Source organism: Pelophylax lessonae (genome assembly GCF_965119305.1).
Source record: "Pelophylax lessonae genome assembly, chromosome: 1".
Taxonomy (NCBI): Eukaryota; Metazoa; Chordata; class Amphibia; order Anura; family Ranidae; genus Pelophylax; species Pelophylax lessonae.
Window position 1 is genome coordinate 805,067,947 of NC_138768.1, and position 22,090 is coordinate 805,090,036.

Sequence of the window (22,090 nt, forward strand, 5' to 3'; positions counted from 1 at the left end):
ACAATGAAGTATGTCGCATCTTTTACAGAAAGTAACAATGAAATCATATTTCACTGATCTCGCTTCAGTAAAATATAACCTGCTTTACTGAATAAGAGAGAAGGTGTTGGGGTGCCACTGCTCTGGAATGGCGAATCAGCAAAGCTAAAAAAAAACCCTAGTCCGACCAATGAAACCCCTTAAAAAAAAAAAGCCCCCCTTTTAAAGCTTTTAAGAACAAAAATGGCATAAAAAAAGCAAATGCAATATTTAGAGATTGAAAAGCTCCAATACTGCTTTTAAAAGCATCATGCAATGCTTTCCTCTTAAGAGGTCATGCTCTCAGACAGAGGTATGCTGACCTTTTCAAAACTATTGGCTGACAGTGAAAAGGAAGATGATGAATAGGTTGATGTATCCAGCTCGGGGCCCTCCATGGAGGAACTCTGAGACATGTCCGGCCCTTCAGTAGAAGACCGTGATACCCCCTCTGCCCGCTGCACACTTACAATTTCCGAGCTGTCCGAAGGGGTGACAGCAGAATCTGGACCTTCTGTGGTGGTCTGCGAGCTGTCACTCACTGGTGAGGAAGCCTGGGTGGTTCCCTCGTTCATGTCCAAGTTGGTGTCAGACTGGACAGTGCTGATCTGGCTCGAACTGCGGCTTAAAATGTCCTCCTCATCCCCCTCTGTAACAGTACTGGGGACATCTGAGCTGCTGAGATCTACAGAGTCAGACTGCAAGGTGTGTTGGGACCGTGGCTGCTCTGTGATGATGTCATGAGTTGAAGAGTCCAGAGAGGTGGCAGATGCTGGAGTTGGGGCGCTGGAGGACGTGTTTGCATCAGACGACCCCTCCTTCTTTGACCCAGCTTGAAGGAAATAAAACAAAAGAACGTTAAAACACAAAACTTCTGTTTTTTTCACCACTGTGATGACAGAGGGAAAACACAGTCTTGTATTGATATTTATTACATTTCTCCTAGCAGTTGAAAACCGATGCCTGCACATATCTTTAGCGAGCTGTTTGAGAGCCCTGGGTGCCCAAAACAAAGGATGTCCTTAAATGGAAGTACCACCGTAGTTCTTAAATTGGAATTAGCAAGGTCCCTCTAATGGTCAGTTCTAAATGGTAAAAGCCAATACCAAATCTTTCCGACGAGGTCTGGATGGAGGCCTGCTCCTCACATTTTTTCTGTATCCCCAGCTATCAATAAATTACTACTATATTTTTACCACCAATTTTATTTAACACCCAGTTGAATTACATGCTATGCACTGCCTACTAACTCCAACTGTAAAAGATGTACCCATCCAGGAGAAGACTTCGACCATGTCATGTGATCCTGTCCAATCATCACTTGGTATTAGAAACAAATAGTGGACCTACTATCAGTTGTATTGTTTACACCTGTCCCCTAACTCCTGAAATCAGTTTACTGGGCCTGTTAGACAAAGAACAGCAACTTAGGTATATTAGAATATTACTACATGAAACACTGTTCTTAGCTTGTACACTAATCCCTCTTAAATGGATGCAGCCCACACCCCCAATGCCAATGGTTACATGCAGGTAATCTGGTTCTGCCATGTAAAAAAGGTTGTCTATGAACACAGAGGCTGTCCAACAACCCCAAAGAAGTACCCTTTTCAATCTTCACACTGGCTTGAATGTGATACAGTAGATGTACATTCATAAATGTATTTTATATATCAGAATGACGACGTTTCCTGGAGTCATTCTTGCTTTCATTATACCTTTATTGCAATAAACAGAATTTAATAAAAATAAAAATGGAGCTTTGCCTCACCACTTACCATGTCTCTAGTGGCCCCCTATGATAGGCAGCCTCTATGACCAATAATAGTAAAGCCACAGAAAGAATGGGACAGGGCCATATAAGCTTGGAATTGGCATTAGATAGCAACTCCGGGTTGGGGGCTCCCAGGATGCTTAGGCAACTAATGAAGTGGTTGCAAACCCTTACATATACCCAGTGAAGTGACTGGCCTCAGGTGATACACAGAGAAAAAACAAATCCTAAAAAACGCTGTACCTGTTTATCTGCGGTCTTCCCTACATCCGTTATAAGTCCAGAATGTATAAAGCTTGTCTGAGTCAGAAAATGAGATTTTTGTACTTACCGTTATCCATTTCTCCGAGTTAATCAATGGACACAGCGCTGCATAAATCATAACTAGTTTATTTATGGATTGTCTTCAGATTTGGTAGTTATTTCTTTTGCATTTGCGCGCTATTCTTTTTTAATATACATGTCTTTTGGTTCATAGCTGCAGCAGCTTTAGAAATACATGGGTATGCTCCCCCAAATTTTTTGCCTGTTTATTAGTGGGTTATATTGCCTCCTTCAGAAGTAGGACTAGGCAGAACAAAAACACACCTAGCTACGCCCATGGGTCACCCTCCGCTGGTATAGAACCCCCTCTCTGCTCTAGGTAATCAGTTTAGTAGCAAGCAGTATTAGACGTATCAGAACTCCATAGACGGGTGGGTGCTGTGTTCATCGAACTCCAAGAAATGGATTTTACGGTAAATACAAAAATCCAATTTTCTCATTCGTTACTCAACGGACACCGCGCTCCATAAATAACTAGTGGGACTTCCAAAAGCTGTACCAAAGGAAAATGAGGGGTGGGGAAAAAAAATCCCAAGGTTAAACATAAGAACCCATAACTAGGACACCTGGTCACAGGAGCTCCATCTGAAAAATAAAGGTTTAAAGAAAAATCACCCCTCAAGAGGGAACAACCCTTCTTAAACCGCAGCCTGCAAAACGTTGTGCCCGAAAGAAGCATCCGCAGATGCCAAAGTATCTACCTCATAGAATTTTGTAAAGGTATGCATGGACGACCAAGTGGCCGCCTTGAAAACTTGTATATTGAAGCCTGATGATGGAAGGCCCAAGAAGGTGGAACCTGACTAAATGAAATAGGCCTGAGTCACCGTCTGTTTGATCCATCTGAAAACGGTAGTCGAAGAAGCAGCCAGCCCTTTTCTTGGTCCGTCCGTAACCACAAAAAGCGAGTCTGACCTCCAAAAAGCCTCAATAGCTGCCGGATACACCCGAATTGCATGAGCCACAGCAAAGGTATGCAAAGTAAATTCCTTGGGATGAGCCGACTTGGGACACAAGGAATGCAACACAATGACCTCATTCAAATGGAAGTCAGAGACAACTTTGGGCAGGAATGATGGACAGAGACGAAGAACCACTTTATCCCTATGGACCAATAAATAGGGACTGCGACAGGATAATGCCGCCAATTCTGATATCCTGCGGGCCGAGGTAATGCCCACCAAGCGGGACACCTTCTAGGATAATGTGGGCAAGAGAATCTCCCAAATATTCTCAAATGGAGGTTTCTGGAGAACCGAAAGAACTAAATTTAAATCTCATTGCGGCAAAAGAGACTGTAAAGGTAGAGCCACGTGTTGAACCCCCTGAATGAAGGTACAACTAAAGAGTGCATGGCTAGGGATCGCTGAAAAAAAGATTGCCAAGGGAAAATCCTGGCTCTTGATGGTACTCAAGGACAACTTCTGATCAACTCCCCGTTGAGAAAAAGGTTAAGATCTGAACCACAGAAAAGGATCAAGGATGAGCGCCAATTAACTCACACCAAAAGAAATGTACGCTTTCCACGTAGGATGGTACTGTATATCATGCTGGAAGACTACTTCCTCGCCTTCATCATAGTAGGGATCACTGATCCAGACAGACCTCTATCCCTCAGTACCTGGCTTTTTTTTTAGCCAACCCATTAAAACCAGCGACCCTAAAGCAGGATGGTAGATTAACCCTTGGGAAAACTGGTCTTCTCTGAGAGGGTACCCCAAAGGGATGTTTAAGGCCACCAGGATGATTGGAAGATCCTGGCTCTTGATTCCTCGCAGGAACTGCGGAAGAAGCCTTAGCAGAGGATGATACTGGCCTTACCATGGCGCTTGGACGCCTGCGGTGTCTATCAGAGGACCCCGTGACCTCGTCACAGAACTGTCTTGAAGGTGGATATCACCAGACTCAGAACCTGTATGCCAAAAGGGAGAGAGAACTATCTGTGTGACAGCAGCCGGTGAATCACGGCCTGTGGTCCCTTAAGTTTGTGCAGAGAAAAGACACCCCTGGTCAGTAAAAAATCAGACCTAGGTAAATCAACTCCCTGGACAGGGATAGGGTCAATCAACTCCCTGGACAGGGATAGGGGGGACCTTTGGTAGTTCAGACATCACCTGAACCTTTGCAGGAATTAAATCTGCACAAGGAGACTCCGGACCTAAAAAAAACCTGAAAAGGACAAGCTTTGTCCCCCTTTCTGGGTACCCCCAAATTAAACATTTTGCGGATCTCCCTTAAGCTCACTAAAGAAGCCCACGGGGGCCGGAAACCAGCGAAGATGCCCCCACCCCAATAATGGGTGAGGGCAGACCTTCATGCTGAAGGGGTCTTTGTCTGCTGGTCCCAGGAAGCTAGCTCTAGGCCTACCAGCCCAAGGTTGCTTGGAACCTCCCGGTTATTTCCTTTATTCTCTGTTCCAGTAACACAAAATTTTCTATGGGCTGAGATGGAGAACCCCCGTCTGCGGCAAAGCTCCTTCCCTTTCCTGGACTGTGGCTGGAAGGTACTCTTCCCCCTCCGTGATACCCTTAAATTATGTCATCCAAGGTAGCCCCAAACACGCGATCGCCTTGAAAGGGCAGATCAATGAGAGCTTTCTTAGAGGCTTGGTTGCAGACCAATTCTTAAGCCACAGAACGCGCCTGATCACCACCGCTGAAACAAAATTTGGGCAGCACAGGAGCTGTATCCAAAAGCTGCATCACAAATAAACTGCAGCCCATGGACCAACTGGTCTGCTAAATCAGCATAAGCAATGGGGACCTTCTTACCACCCTGGCGCAAAAGCTTGGCCCATTGAGTTAGGGTCTGAGACACCAGGGTTGAGGCAAAGACTGGCCGCAATGCCAAACCAACCATAGTAAACATGCTGCATGCCACAGCCTCCGCTTTCCTGTCAGCTGGGTCCTTAAAAGGACGGGGATTCCTCTACTGGGATCATGGTGGCTTTATTCAACCTGGAAACAGGAGGGTCCACTTTTTTTTTTTAAAGGGACTCCTCAAAAAGGTTAACATACGCATCCACAGCGGCATCAGGCTCAGAATCAGATGAGACAGCCGGAGCAGGGGAAGGCAGGGGGACTTCTTCCTGGCCCTTTGCCCATATGCCACTTCCACCCGGGACACTAAGGACTGCAGGACGGCCATCAGTGCAACCATGGGAAGCTGGAGTTCCGAGGGACCTGCCACCTCCATTAGCGGGGTCAGTGGGGGAGATGTGATCCTGAGGCTCCATAATGAAAAGGAAGACCTTGCAGTACATAAACTATATTTTGGCATCACTAAAGGATACCCCAAGGCTCAGGGTACCCATCAGCAGAGATAAAGATAACAGGGACCCCCAAAGACTCACCCTATCAACCAGAGGAGCGCCAAGAATTTGAACCCAGCATCATAATGGACGCTATCCCTGTTCATATGTCCCGGGCACAGGAAGAGGAAACTGAGGAGGAAGAGTAAGAGGAGAAGCTTCGGCATCCCCACGAGGCTTCAGCTGTCTCCAGCATCTCCCAGACTAAGGGAAAATGGCACCCGTGACATCTCTGGCTACACAAACACGGCCGCCAACCGGAGACCAGCCAGACTAAGGGAAAATGGCCACCATTAGCTACAAACACTGAAGCATACTCCTAGGATATTTCCTGTACCCTCTGCAATGCTGTAACCACTACAAGGGGACCCCCCCCCTGAAGGTAGGACATGTTTAGGGGAGACTCTGCACCGGTCTCTGCACTGGGACCCCCCTGCACTATACCCACACTGCAAACAGCAGGGCATGCAACTACGGGTATCCTACTCTGGGACCCCTCCAGACTATCAGGGCAGGACACACACTATCCCAGGACCCTCACAGAGTGGGGATAGAGTGGGAGACCCCAGGGGTCTCTCCTGCATTCTCTGCCCTGGGACCCTCACCAGACTCTAGGTCCAGACGGGGGGGAAAGGAAGTGGGGGAAGCACAGCTCAGTGAGGGATTAAAGGATGAGAGGAGGGAACCTGCAGGCAGGTCCGACCGTCCCTGGAGTTCACCCGCGTCCACCCCAAAGAAAACCGCCAAAAGGGGAGAGGGAGGACTGTACTTACCCGTCCATGGTGGGGGTAACGCTCCAGACAGAACTCCTCGCCACTGAAGTAGGGGAGCGGTCGGCCAAGGGACCGCTGTGACTCAGAGCCAAGCCCGGTTGTATGCAACCCTGCAAGACGTTTAACTCGTGGGCCAGCATCTGTCCGTGAGGCTATATCGCGGCCGACCTAGCACGTACCTGCACATGCTCGCTGGGCTGGAGGGACCACTGGATCTTGATTATCCAGCCTGTTGCCCAGCCTGGCAGTCAATTGTAGATCTCCCGAGACAAAAACAAAAAAGATGTAAGGAAAATTGCTAGGACCAGAGATCCCAGCTGGGAGCCTAGGTCCTTACTCCTGACTAGACAGATTAAAACTGATTACCTAGAGCAGTGATTCTCAACTCCAGTCCTCAGGGAACACTAAGGCTCCTTTCACACACTCCGTTCGTTGGACGGAGTCCGTTTTTCTCAGCCGGGGATCGAGCCGCCGATCCCCCCGCTGAGCAGCAGGAGGACAGCTGTGTCTCCGCGCTGTGTGCGGAGACACAGCTGACAGTTCCCCATGCATCTCTATGGGGGAAATCGGATGGGAACGGACCGACAGTCCGTTATCACCCGATCCCATCCGATCCGCTGGACGGATGGAAAATAGGGTTTCCATCCGTCCAGATTTGACGGATCGGATCGGGTGTCAGCAGACATGTCTCCGCTGACATCCGATCCCCCATAGAGATGCATGGGGGGACCGTTCAGATCCGCCAAAAAAACGGACAGGCGGATCTGAACGGTCCGCCTGTGTGAAAGGGGCCTAAAAGGCCAGATTTTAATTATTATCTTGGTGAGATGCAGACTAGAATACTGCAATCACTGAGCAGCAAATTATATCACCTGTGATGTATTTCAGTTTTCTTGCACACCTGGCTTGTTAGTGTACCCTGAGGACCAGAGTTGAGAAACACTGACCTAGAGGAGAGTGGGAGGTTATATACCAGCTTAGGATGGCCCATGGGTGTAACCAGGAGTTTTTTGTTCTGCCTAGTCCTACTCCTGGAGGAGGCAATATAACTCACTAGTTCTGATTTATAGAACGGTGTCCGTTGATGAACAAAAGAGAAAAGGGGGCGGAGAGCTAAAGTAACATTCTACAGAGCTTAGTGAGGAGAGCAGATTGGAGGGAAGGGACACACCCCCATTCACACAGCACACAGGGACAAATCGAATAATCAGCTGGAGCTCCCTTCCATCACCTTTTTTCTCTTGGTGCCATGAAAACTTGTCAGAAGTGATTCATGCGGATAGCAGAGGAAGGAAGCAGCAGACAGGAATGACACTTGGTGTTCTGGATTGGGACAAGTACACACTAGAGAGGGATATGCTTTTGTCCGAGGTTTACAACCACTTTAAACACACATGCAGCCAACTGAATTTTCTGCACTACAACTTTATTTAAAAATCACACCAGATTTAGGAAACCCAACCACCAAACAACTCCTCTTGTAACTGACCTGCAAAAGGAGCTGTGGCAACATCAGACTTGCCTTCTGACTCGTCTTCCAATCCTTCCTCTTCTCCCAAGTGTATCTTACCTGGTACGTGAAATAAATGGCATAAACTCAACAAATAAAACAGTTTAAAAAACAAACTGTGCCTACTGGGTATATTAAATTGTCCACAATTAATGAATCACCCCAAGGCAGCTATTACTAGGGCACTATTCCAAGCTAGGAATCTCATACAGCTGCACTGGAAAGTGGAGCAGCCGCCGACGCATTGAGAATGGGCTGATGGCATGGGCCTAGAGAAACCTTTCTTTCAGCATTGCAGATGCCCAGCAAAATTTAATAAGCTAGGGGATAACTGGTTAGCTACACCGGCTTATCCTCCATTGATCTTGTACTGGACAAACTTCTCTAGCCATATTCTTATAAGGATGTGACTTAATACCTCTGCTTGTAGATTCCACTTTACATTCCATTATATGATACGATGTTGTCATGTTTATGACATTCCAGATTGACTGTATGCTGTATCCAGTCATTACTATTATTGTATTATTCTTAAGTACAGGCATATATGCTTGTATTTCTCTACACCCTCTACTACACTTGCTTTTGGTGATTTTTTTGTAATACATAAACTTTCTTCTAGATTTAATACAAAAATAATGTTCAAAAAAGTGTTACGAAATTAGCAGAAAATGATTGCCATTGAGTTTCTTATAACACACAAAGTAATACCAGCCAAAGTTCTCACATTGTATACCTTTAAAAATTGGATTTTTGGCTTACCGTAAAATCCTTTTCTCTGCTGTTCATTGACGGACACAGCTCCAGAATCTTCTTGAAAAATAGGGTTATGCTGCCCCCTACAGGAGTAAGACACTAGGCAGAAAAAAAAAAACCTTACCACGCCTATGGGGCAGTCTCAGGGGGTATACTCCCACTATCTACTATATGCCTTCAGTTTTGTTGCAAGCAGTGTCATTAGAAATATAACCCAACTCAATAGATGGGTGGGTGCTGTGTCCCCAAATAACATCAGAGAAAAGGATTTTATGGTAAGACAAAAATCCAATTTTCTCTTTCGTTCATTGACGGACACAGCCCCAGAACCTTCTTGACCATTGGGACGTCCCAAAGCAGTGTCAAACATGAGGGGTGCGAAAAACAGCAACAAAAAAAATCCCAAAGGCTAAACCTAGCCAACCAGGAAAAACTGTAGCTCACCAAAAAAAAAACAAAAAAAACCACACAAAACACCTTCATAGAGGACTAAAATCTCGCCACCCTGAGGGGGGGGGGGGTCCTTTTTCCTAATAGAGGACTAGTCCTCTCAAACAGCCTTGCGGCCAAAGGCAGCATCCGCAGATACCAACACATCTACTTTGTAAAATTTTGTCAAAGTGTGCACAGATGACCAAGTGGCCGCCTTGCCAACCTGCACCACTGGCACCCACGTAGAATGCGCCTGCTCAGGGAAAAGAAGAACCTGACCCTTGATTGAATAGGCCTGCACTACTGTGTCTAATCCATCTAGAAATGGTCACGGCAGACACAGCCAACCCCTTGCGAGGACCATCCGTAAGGACAAACAGCGAGTCTGATTTCCTAAATGATTTGGTAGCCGCCAGGTACATCCTGATCGCCCGAATCACATCCAGAGATGCAAGGCAATCTCCTTAGGACACAGGCAAGGTCTTCATTCAGATGGAAACCAGAGACAATCTTAGGAAGGAACAACTGACAAAAGAGGTTTCTGAAGAACTGACAGTACCCACGGCGGTAACGGAGACCGCACAGGTGGAGCCAAGTGGCGAATCCCCTGAACAAAAGGTGCGAAACCAAGGAATGCGTAGCCAAAAATCGCCAAGGCCGAAACCTGGCCTTTGATTGTACCCAAGCCTTTGATTGTACCCAAGTCCAGAGACACACACCACGCAATGTACGACTTCCAGACGCAATAGTAAATCTTCCTAGGAGGTGGATTTACTAGCTTTTAACAGAGTGGGAATCACAGACAGACAACCCCTATCCTTCAGCACCTGGCTTTCAAACAGCCAACTTGTTAAAGCCAGTGACTGTAAAGCAGGATGGAAGATCGGCCCTTGCTTGGGCCAATAGGTCTTCTCTGAGAGGGAGTCGCCAAGTTACATCATCAACCAGCTGTACTAGATCCGCGTATCACGACTGGCGAGGCCAGTCTGGGGCTAATAGGATGACTGGAATTCCTTCTGCATCGATCCTTCGCAGAAGTCGCGGCAGAAGTTTTGGAGGAGGAAAGGCGTATATCAGACAGTATTGGCCACAAGGAGCAACCAGTGCATCTGTGGCATCAGCCAGAGGATCCCGAGACCTCGCCACGAATCTCTGCACCTTCTTGTTGAGAGGAGAGGCCAACAGGTCCACCTCGGGAGTTCCCCACAGGAGACACAGCTGATGAAACCCCTCCAGATGAAGTGACTATTCTCCCTGATCCAAGGCCTGTTGACTGAGGTAATCCGCCTGCCAATTTTCCACCCCTGGAATATGCTTGGCAGATAGAGCCGGAACGAAACATTCCACCCACCTTAGAACGCCGGCTACTTTCCGAGTCGCTAGGACACTCTTGGTGCCCCCTTGTTGACTGACATATGCCACAGCCATGGCATTGTCCTAATGAATCTGTACCGGACACCCCTCCATTTAAAAAAGAAAATGCTTGGACCAGAGATTCCAGAAAGAAACTAATGAAGTGTGCTACATAAGGATTAAGTAAATAAAATTGTACCTGTGTCCTATGTCCTAAAAAATCATGTCATTTAAAATTAAGATGGAGGACTTTCCTGGTACGGCAAAGACTTACAACACCGTAATTACAAAAAAAGTATACGTTTTATTTGTTTATACAAATTTTAAAAACAACCGCCCATATAGGGAGGGAAATAAACAGCGCACATAATGGTATAATAGTCCACTAACGGCACATAGGGCATTAGAGATGTACTAGACAAGAATTTGTACAATGAGAAATTCCTCTAGCATAGATTGGATATGCGTGTAACTCCCCGCGAGGGACCACTAATTTGCCTCCAATCTCATACATGTTTCCCGGGGAATCAGCTTCCTCAGGTGTACTATTCAAGAGGAATTGATCTGTAAAAAATTATACAAATCATGAGCAAAGATAATACATATAATAATCATAGATTCACATAGATTCACAAAGATAAACAATTATGTGACATTTCCACCATCTCATGTGGATGCATAAACCCTGAGTATATATCTCAATCCTTTCTCACATATATGGGCCCGAGTCAAACCGGAGGAAGATATATCACATGGGCTGGGGCCAACTGAATCTGAAGGATAGCAGTGCCAAGAGGCAGTCTCCCGAGTGTGAGACCCAGGAATGGTAACTTGGATAACATGGCTTATATAGCCTGTTATTTTGGTATACTAGAATATGGGGCTTTCCCAATTATAGTAAGTAAATGTATATCGCCCCAGGAACATACCAGAACAAATTTTATTATTTTTATCAATGATACGCACCAATGATTGCGTGGTAAGGAAAATTACAAATGAGTGACAATGAATGCAAGTCGGGTCCAGACAGTGTTCAGATAGATGTTTCTTACAATTCCAAGATAGCACAAAGTAAGTACAGCGTGCAGGGCATGGTATACATGCACACAGGTACTAAAGTGGGCAAACAATCCGTTGAGTAATTTTTTTTTTTTTTTCTAGGGTAATATCCCTCTATATAGGGAATATTATCATTACCGTTATCCCTTCTTTTCTTATTTTCCCACAGGTTATTGCAAATATTTACTCAAGGGATTGTTTGCCCACTTTAGTACCTGCTTGGGGCCCGCTATCATCCTAGTCGATATATGGTTGCATATATACCATTCCCTGCATGCCGTACTTACCTTGCGCTATCTATCTGAACACTGTCTAGATCAGACTTGCACCCATTTTTGCTCGTTTGTAATTTTCACTGGTGCGTATCATTGATAAAAATAACATTTGTTCTGGTATGTTCCTGGGGCGATATACATTTACTAACTATAATTGGGAAAGCCTCATATTCTAGTATACCAAAATAACAGGCTATATAAGCCATGTGCTTAAATATTGCTATCCAAGTTACCATTCCTGGGTCTCACACTCACCCAGAAGACTGCCTTATGGCACTGCTATCCTTCAGATTGAGTTGGCCCAGCCCATGTGATATCTTCCACTGGTTTGACTTGGGCCCATATATGTAAGAACTGGAATATATACTCCGGATTTATGCATCCACATGAGATGGTGGAAATGTCACATAATTGTTAATCTTTGTGAATCTATGATATATGTATTATCTTTGCTCGAGCTCTGTATAATTTTGTTTTATAGATCAACTCCTCTTGAATAGTACTCCTGACAAAGCGGATTCCCCACGAAACGTGGAGTAAGACTGGAGGCAAATTAGTGATCCCTCGACCAAATCAGGGAGTTACACAAATATCCAATCTATGCTAGAGGAATTTCTCATTGTACAAATTGTTTTTGTCTAGTTCATTTTTATTGACCTAGGTGCTGTTAGTGGACTATTATACCATTATGTGCGCTGTTTATTTCCCTCCCTATATGAGTGGTTGTTTTTAATACCTATATAAACTAATAAAACGTATACTTTTTTTTATAATTACAGTGTTTTGCGAGTCTTTTTGCTGTTTGCGGTACCATGAAAGTCCTCAGTGCCTCAATTAAATTTTTTAAATGGCCAGCAAGAACCTAGGTCCTTAGTCCCAACTAGGCTGAAAAAAACTGAATGCCTATAGCAGGAAGTGGGAGTATACCCCCTGGGACTGCCCCATAGGCGTGGTAAAGTTTTTTCCTGCCTAGCGTCCTACTCCTATAGGGGGCAGCATAACCCACTGGTCAAGAAGATTAAGGAGCTGTGTCCGTCAATGAACGAAAGAGAAAGAGGAGTTTAAAAATCAGGCAAAAAAGCATACATTGGACAGTTTTTAAACCTTTCTGTAATGTCTAAGATCTACTTAGTGGTTCATGGCTTCGCTCTTAGAAGATGAATGAAGTGAATGATGTAAATATTGGCAACTCTAGATTGCGGTTTTAATCTACTGCTACTCTATACAGTTCTAGTAGACACAATCCAATTTAGTTGCAAAGGAAAGAAGCATTTACATTTGTAATGAAACAAGCAATGCCAGTTTGTTATTCAGATCTACATGTAGTGCTCTGCAGAGTGGGGGGGGGGGGGGGGGTCATGCAGACATGCTGGGTTTTTTTTTCCTGCCATTTTCTTTTTGGCCCTAAAAATGTATTACTTTTATTTATTTTATTTTAATGACCCTTTCTGTTCTCCAGTTTCACTGTTATTTTCATTATTGTATCCATTTGGATGCTTTTGGTACTTCGAAATGTTAGCGAGTCCCATAAGTGATCTGTACACAAAAGACACTCTAGTGCAGGCATGTCCAACCTGCGGCCCGAGTGTCACATGCGGCCCAGAACCGCAGGCAATGCGGCCCACTGCACCCTGACAATTTTTTTTTTGCTGGGGAGGAAGGAAGTCGGGTCAGGGGCATGGCCACAGCAGCTTCCAACTAACGGTAGGCAGAGGCTGAGGGGGGGAGGAGAGCATGTGCAGTGTTTCTGACTCCTACCACCATGACCACTTCAAATCACTGAAGTGGTCATGGTGGTTAGAGTGTTCCTTTATTGTCTCGAAGAAGAAGTAAACCTCTGTATACTGATTCCATTTAATTTGATCATCCTCTACTTGTGTTAAATTAGTGAGGGGGGCGTGGCGGCATTTTATTACATGCCTAAACTATAGTACTGTATATATTTTATATGCAGCCCGAGAAAATTTCTCTACACTCAATGTGGCCCAGAGAGGCCAAAAGGTTGGACACCCATGCTCTAGTGCATAAATGGCTGTTGGTTTTCCTCTAACCCAGTGCTTCCTAACCAGGGCTTCCTTGAGCAGTGAGAATTGATCTTCCATCTACACTGACCACAAAAGCAAGAGATTGGCAATGTTCCATTAAAGTGTTACTAAACCCACAACAGTAAAATCAGTCTGTATACGCAGTAAAGCATGCTTGTTATACTCACTGTGGAAGAGGTTATTCCTCTGCATTGTGTAAAAAGGCTGTTTGATCCTTTCTATCTGATCCTCACCTCCTTCCAGTGTCTCCAACTCATTTCCTGATGTTATAAAGGCCAGTGGACAAGCTGCACATGTTCAGTTTGGTGTCTATTGCTAGAGATTTGCATGTGATCAGCACAGGGCCAATCAGCACTGTCCAGGCAGAGGGTCAGGGGTCATGCAGTCTTTTAGGACAATGAGAGCAGAATGAAAACTCCTCCTACAAGCTTTAACCAGAGACACTGATGGAAGTCACAAGACTGCTATATACTGCTGATGAGAAAAGGTATTTAGCAGTTTAGACTTACTAAAACGAATGCATTTCCATGTTCTGTTGTACTGTGGGAAACCAGATATAGTGAGTGCAGGATCCTGGGTTTAGTAACACTTTAAACCAATGTAGGGGGTCACTTCTACACTGACAACTGTTAGAAGATACCACAATTTTACCATGTCAGTCTTTTCTGCAGTTAAATTTTATTCAAAGAATACTGAAAATAATCTTGTAGAGAATTACAGGGGGGTAACAAAATGTTTTGACTTGGGTGTCAAATTAAATAGGTGAGCCACATGACTTATTTTTAGATTTAAAACTTTTCGCAAATTGATCATGCTAATGTATCACAAGCTGTAGGTATTATCATATTTAGCAGTTTCCCCAAAAAATTTTTTCAAGGGTTACTCAGGGTAAAATGATTGAGAAAGAGTGCTCTTACCTAACTAAGGGCAGAAGCCGTAAAACTGGTAGCAGAAGCACCAGAAACAGTAAAGCTACTTAATAACATAATAAAAGGCTCAACAAACCCTAGGCGCCAGGTGCAGTTGGTGACTAGAGTTAGCGGCCTGGCGCCTGGGCTACACTGCGGCAGGTGTCTTCTCGCCAGACATACCAAGTCTACCGGACACCTGCAAGTGCCGTGCGATGTCCCAGCTGTCTCTGTCAGCTGTGACAGAACGGAGCCGAAGCTTCCTGTATAGTCCTGGCTCCGACCTGTCACAGGCGGAGTGATATCAAATGCACTCCGTCTGAGCAGAGATACAGGAAGCATCGGCTCTGCATGCTTCCTCCAGCGCTGCTTCTCACACTCTCCGCCAGCATTTCCCACCAGCAGTAAGGCACATGTGCTAGGGGTGCAACCAGTCCCCAACACATAATTGTAAATATCCCAGCATGTGCAGTGATTCTGACTCCTACCACCATGACCACTTCAAATCACTGAAGTGGTCATGGTGGTTGGAGTGTTCCTTTAATATCCCTCAGAAGTAAACCAAGTACACATGGGTCAAATGCCGGGCAACATCAGCCGGTTCACTGGCTGCTGACCACTGGCTGCCATTGGGCCTGTGTGTATGGCAGCTGGTCTGACAGAAGCCAGGCATTCGGCATGCGCAAAAAAAAAAACTGGCTCCAATCTTTTTTTTTAGCTGGCTCCTAGATTTCAAGCAAATTTGTCAAACCCTGACATAATAAACTCACTAGCATACAACCTAAATGTTTTTGTTCCATGAGTAAAGGTTTAATCTCATTTCCAGAGCTAAATTTATTTAATTTATTACAGGTACTTGCATAGCGCCATCAATTAAAGCAACACTTAACATATATATTTACATATATATTGTACATTCACATCAGTCCCTGCCCTCAGGGAGCTAACAATCTAAGGTCCCCAACGCACATTCATACATACACGTAGTAGGGCCAATTTAGACATAAGCCAAGTAACCTATTAGCATGTCTTTGGACTGAAGGAGGAAACCGGAGTACCCAGAGGAAACTCATGCAGCCAGAGTGAGAACAGTGCCATGGTTTGGATCCTAACCGACAACCCTAGTATTTTCCTTTAACCCTTTTGTTGCTATGGAAATACGGCGGATGGAGGTACAGCTGGCCAGGTCAGTATGCTGTACATCCATCACGTTCCTCCACTTCAGTGACCATGAACTTATTGCAGAACTGTTTAGCAGTCTACTGAAACAAGTGGATGTGACCAGCATCTGACATTCTGATGATCACAGCTATTTATCTAAAATTTGACCCTCACCCACCCCCCACTGCAACCACCGCCCCCTCTCTAATTGCCCTTGCTGCTTCTATTCCCTTCCCCTTGTACTCTGATACTCCCCCTTGCTGCTAGCTTCTTCTCTTCTCCCTCCTGCCGGCTTCAGCTGCTGCAGTGGAGCCACAAGGGGATCAGACTCTAAAGATGGATTCCCTCCTCCACGTCAATCAACCCTGTCATTTGGAACATTGGGACTGTTGACTGTCCCCGGAAGCCTCTCCTCTAAGGTACTCCTGGCCACGGTTGCAGGCTTGCCTCCGCACGTACAATGCAGCATTTAATAATGATGATGCCCAGAGACCACTAACAATCAACAGCATCAGGGAGAAGAGGAGAGTGACGGAGCTAGGAATATAATAAAGTAATACACAGCCTTTTCCTCTACTTCAACACTCAATTGTTTAATCCTTGCATTAAGGGAAACAATACTGCAGGTTTTTTTTTCTCTATCCTAGAGTTGGGCTTTAACCTTATTTTGGATGTTTCTTGCTCGGATCAGAGTTATTCTTCATGTTATTGGTGGCTTAAAGGGTAACTAGAAGCAAAATAAATGAGAAATATGCTGCTTGTCACTAGATCTAACAAAGCTGTTTTTCCTTTTTTAGATCCCCTTGTAACATTGTTTTTATTACCTGTTAATGGTGCTAGTAGGTCAGTTATTTTTCCACTTCTTTTAAGAGGGGGTACAACGCTATTTGTTCTGCAGTAAAATCACACAACAGCATTGTCACCCTGTTGACAGTTTGGTCTTCGGTGGACAAATCGTTTTAAATAGACTTTTTATGAAACACAATTAAATTAACTCACACCTTTAAGCAGAAGTTTAGCTTAAAACAAATCCCTATGCTTAATGAACCTGTAATGAAGAATGTCCCACATTGTGCAGGCAACTGGATCCTGGAAAAATCTGACACCCCCAATTTTCACAGTAGGCACCATGCATTTTGCTTTGTACTCCCCACCTTTGCGACCTCATACAGTTTTGAAGCCCTCAGTTCAAAAGACATTTGTCTTGGTCTCATCACTCCCCAGTACAGAGTCTCAGTAGTTATCTTTTAGGCATGGGCCATGGCAAATTCTAGGCGGGCTTTTTTTGTGCATGGACTTTAGGAGAGGCTTCCTTCATGGATGACACCCATGCATGCCATTTCTTTGCAGTGTACGCCCTATTGTATCATGGGAAACAATCACCCCAGTTTGGCTTTCTACTTCTTTAGCGCACTGTAGTGAACTTGCATGGCAATTTTTTTTTCAACCCTTCTCATGAGAACACAGTGTTAATTTCCGTTGATGGCCTGGATGTCTCCAAGATGATTTCAGTAACATATTCGTTAAATTTTTGTATCACTTTTGCTACAGTATTCTGATAAGTAGAAATTATTTTCTCTCTCAGGCCTTATATTTCTCTTCCATGTGGTGCCATTGCTGACAGCATGAATGGGAAGGGGTTTTCTTTGTTAACCACTTGCCGACCGCCGCACGACTATCTACGTCGGCGGTCAGCCCCTCACAGGCAAAGTGACGTAGGGCTACGTCACTAGCTTGTGAGGGTCTAGGGAGCGAGTGCGCGCCCCCGGAGGCGCGCTCCCGCTCCCGAGTGGTCACGAACCCCCCCCCCCGCGCGTGTGACCAGCGGACCCGATCGCCGCCGGCCACTCTGCGATCGGCGGGGGAGAGGGAGAAAGTCAGGCAGCTTGTGTAAACAAGCTGCCTGTCATTCTCCTCGCTGTATGAGAGCTGATCACATGGATCTACTATGTAGATCCGTTGATCACTCTGCATACAGCTGAAGCCCCAGCCAATCACAGTTAGAATCACGCCCCTAGGGACACACACAGCCCCTCCCTCTCAAATAAAGTTAACCCCTTCACTACCAGTGTATTTTTACAGTAACAGTGCATATGTATAGCACTGATTACTGTAGAAATGTCACTGGTAACCCCAAAAGTGTCAGAAATGTCAGTCAAGGGTCCGATCTGTCCGCCGCAATGTCGCAGTACCGCAAAAAAAAATCGCAGATCGCCGCCATTACGCGTTAAAAAAATAAACAACAAAAATGACAAAAATCTTTCCCTTAGTTAGTAAACGCAATAACTTTTGCGCAAACCAATCAAAATACGCTTTTTGCGATTTTTTTTACCAAACATAGGTAGCATAAAACAAATTGGCCGAAAATTTTAAAAAATTTTGATTTTTACATTTTTTTTGGGGGGAATTTCATATAAAAAAAGGGAAAAATATTGCTATTTTTGCAAAATGGACGCTCTTTTTTTGTTTATAGCGCGTGATCAAAAAAATCGCACAGGTGATCAAATACCGCCAAAAGAAAGCTCTGTTTGTGGGAAAAAAAGGACGCCAAATTCGTTTAGGTACAGCGTCGCACGACCGCGCAATTCTCCGTTAAAGTCACGCAGTGCCGAATCGCAAAATACCCCCTGGTCGGAATGGGGGTAAAATCTTCCGGGGCTTAAGTGGTTAACCCCTTGCTGCCCGCCCACCGTCAAATGACGGTGCACCAGAACGGCGCGCCCGCAGGGGCGTGATGTGCGCTGATCGTGGCTGCGCCGTGTTGCTAGGACACGGCGCGTCCCCGATCTTGGTAAAGAGCCAATAACATGGCTCTTTACCCATGTGATCGGCTGTGTCCAATCGCAGCCAGTCTCATGTAAATAAGGAAGTGCCGTTTATCGCCTCTCCTCGCCTCACACGGTCAGACTTTGTGGCGAGGAAAGCTGATCAGCGGCTCCTCTTCAAAGGGGAGTCTAGGACAGGTAATCTAGGCACTGATCATCAGTGCCCTGATTACTGTAAAGTAAAAAAAAAAAGGTGCCCATAAGTCCCCCCCAACCAGTGCCCACAGTCATGCCCAGAGTGCCTGCTCATCTGTGCTACACATCTGTGCCGCCCGTCAGTGCGGCATAGTAGTACCTCCTCATCAGCGCACATCAGTGATGGAGAAAAATTACTTCTTTTCAAAATTTACTCACAGAAAAAAAAGAAAAAAACTTTTTTTTCTAGCTTTCCTTTTTTTTTTTTGCTGTAAGAAATAAAAAAACCCAGCGGCGATTAAATACCACCAAAAAGAAGGCTCTATTTGTGTGAAAAAAATGTCATATGGGTACAGTGTAGCATGACCGCGCAATTGTCATTCAAAGTGTGACAGCGCTGAAAGCTAAAAGTTGGTCTGGGCAGGAAAGGGGTGAAAGGGCACTGTATTGAAGTGGTTAAGTACCGTATTTATCGGCATATAACGCGCACCTCAGTTTTAGGAGGGAAAGTTTAGGAAAAAAGCTTAAATTTGAAATAAACCGCTTTGAACTCAGAACTTTTTTTTTAATCAAATGCAGCCTCACCAGCACCGTGTCCTGTATTGCTGCCTCGCCAGCGCCATTGCACAGAGCGGGGGCTGGCCTGGCCGAAGAGAAGGGAGGACGAGCTATGATAGACGTTACACGTCCCGGCATTAGGCCACTGTGCTGTCTATCATAGGAGGCGGGACTTCCTATGACAGCGACCACTCATCCTTCCGGCTCGGAACCAGCCCGCCCCCCTCTGCCTGGCCTTTTCTTTAATGTATATCGGCATATACCACGCACTGCTGTTTTTCCCTCCATTTGTAGGGGGAAAAAGTGTGTGTTATACGCTGATAAATACGGTAACTCCATTTTAGAATTAGTGGTCTACTGGACACCTGTTTAATGAATAATTAGACTCACCTAATTAGACTCACCTTAGTTGAATTCTTGTTAATTAGGATTTTGTGGTCTAAAATTTAGCTTTGCTCCTAAGACTTTCATTGGAGTGTATTCATTTTTGCAACATGGTCTTGAATTAATTTGTTAGAAGGAATACTTTTGTTGTGTGTGCAGTTAAACAAATTTGGGTTGCAATTATTGATCGACCGATATCGTTTTTTAACTGCCGATACCTATATTTTGGTCATCGGATATCACCCGATATTTTCGGACATTAAAAAAAAAAAAAAAAATTCTTTTTTTAATGTCTACAGGTACTGTGGTGGAGGCATCTGGGGGTCTAAAAGACCCCAAATCCCTCCTCTGCACTTAAAAGCATTAAAAAACGCCAAGTTTTGCTGTTTTGAATGCTGTTTTTTTAATTCGGCGTCACCGGTACCCGGAAGTAATGTCATGTCATGACATCACTTCCGGGTACTCGGCGGCGCCGAATTTAAAGAAATGGAGACCAGGTCAGAAGGTGGCAGTGCAGATGGAGACCCGGTCAGACGGCGGCGGTGAAGGTAGGATGCCCAGGACAGGAGACCCGGGCGAGCCGAGGAAGGGGAGGGGGGGGGGGACGTCCCCTCCCGCTCCTTGGAATGACAGCCGAGCGGTTTCTCCGCCGCATCGGTTGTCATTACAAGACAGCCGACCGTCGGCTATGGACACTGGTACCGGGGTGATGCCTCTAGTTGCAGGCATCACCCCAATACAAGCACTTTCCCTAAATATCCACAATATCGGTAAATCAAAAGGCCAATTCCGATTTATCAGGCAAAGTGCATATCGGCCCTCGATATATCCGCTTTGCCGATAAACGGTCGATCACTAGTTGCAATCAATGGCCCCCATTTGTGGGAGTATTTTGTAGAATAGTGTCCCATAGAAAAAGTTGATTCTGAAAGGAAAGTAATGGTTTTCTGACAAACCTGTTGGGGGTGTACTCATTTATGCTGTGCACTGTGCATATGTATAAATTTTGATGGCGTCATAGATTCCACTACTAAATATCCTTCATTACAGGCAAGTGATGTGACCAATGCTGTAGGATTTTCTTCTTTTTTCTCTAGATAAACCTCAGCTTCAACAAAAAAGCTCCACTTTACCCTTTTTATAGAATACCCAGTCAGTTAAAAGCAAACAAACAATACACCTGACAGGGCTTCAGTTCTGCAATGCTGGGTATTTGCCATGGGATAACATTACAAGAAGCAGATTATGAATTGAAGAGGAAATGGTTACATTAAAGTATAAAATGAGGCAGAAAGGATGAAGGGATTGGCTGTAGGAAATGCAAATAATCACCTTTTTGTTTCCTGGACAGAGCAGGACTGCAGGTAGAGCTCCCACCAGCTGCAAATCACAGAATGGAAGAGTGCAGAGAGATTAATAGGGGGGCATGCATTTCACAAGTCAGATTTAGGGGAAGGACCAGAGTGCATATTTCATATTACATAAGGATCAGAAGACAGGTTACTTGATTATCATGCAAAGCAGTGGATACTAATCAAAGAATTAGTAATGATTAGTCTGTATATTAAAGAAGCTGAATTTAAAGCAGCTTAGGCTACTAGAATCCCCATCTAACTAAATAAACAGTTTTTATTTGAACCCTGAAAATTCATTGCGGTGTTGTCTGGCTGCTTTTCAGCTGTGACGTCCACCCGCAGATAAATGCTGGAGCCTCATGTACCTGGGCTAATTGCTCAGTGTGCCTGAATCCTTATGGCCAATACACACAATCTGAATTTCAGACGGAAAATAACGCTTTCGAAGCGATCATACGATAATCAGATCGTTTATACAGAGCTTTCGAGAGCCGATTATGACAGTTTATCTAATATTATCCAATCGGACAAGCATGAAAATGCTTCTCGTATCATACCAGATCGTACGATTTTAATTTAATCAGTACAGTTGTTGTCCAAAAATACAATACAAATATACTACAACATATTACATCACTCCCAAATTTTTATCCTTTCGTATGAGAATTTTCATAACTTTAGTAACTTCTCCATTTTCGATATGCGACTAGCATGCAAATAAAAACGGACAGTCTGTCATCCGATTTTTGGATCGTTTACAGGTAGACATAGAAAAAAACATTGTTGGACAATCACAGTGTACATGTTGAGGAAAGGTGTGATCAGAAAAACAAGCATTCAGAGGCTGAATCACGCACGTTCCATTGTCACCTTCATTAAAAAATAACTGCATCGGAAACTTTGGAGGCCTCATTCACGCGGCTATTATTTTACGCTGTACAGTATGCATGTCAAAAGGTGGTAACTCCTACACACGTATGGTGCAAATAGACCCTTTTATTGGTACCACTACTGTTCAAGGTTGACATTTAAATATCAACAATGTATGGTCAGCAGCAGTGCACCACTCATTACACACCATTGATGTTTACAGGTCATCCCTGAGGGCCGCTTCACAGAATAGAAACTCAGTCCG

General features: G+C 44.8%; 1 protein-coding gene across 1 annotated transcript in view; it reads right to left on the minus strand.

Moving 5' to 3' along the window:
• The window catches only part of HTT (huntingtin), a 427,987-nt gene that overhangs the window by 294,469 nt on the left and 111,428 nt on the right, over positions 1-22,090 (minus strand). Inside the window, exons 10-12 of the mRNA XM_082256463.1 lie at positions 20,933-20,980; positions 7,689-7,769; positions 489-850 (exon numbers count right to left, since the gene is read on the minus strand). Of these exons, the coding sequence (XP_082112589.1) occupies positions 489-850; positions 7,689-7,769; positions 20,933-20,980 (491 nt within the window). The remainder of the gene's footprint in view (positions 1-488; positions 851-7,688; positions 7,770-20,932; positions 20,981-22,090) is intronic.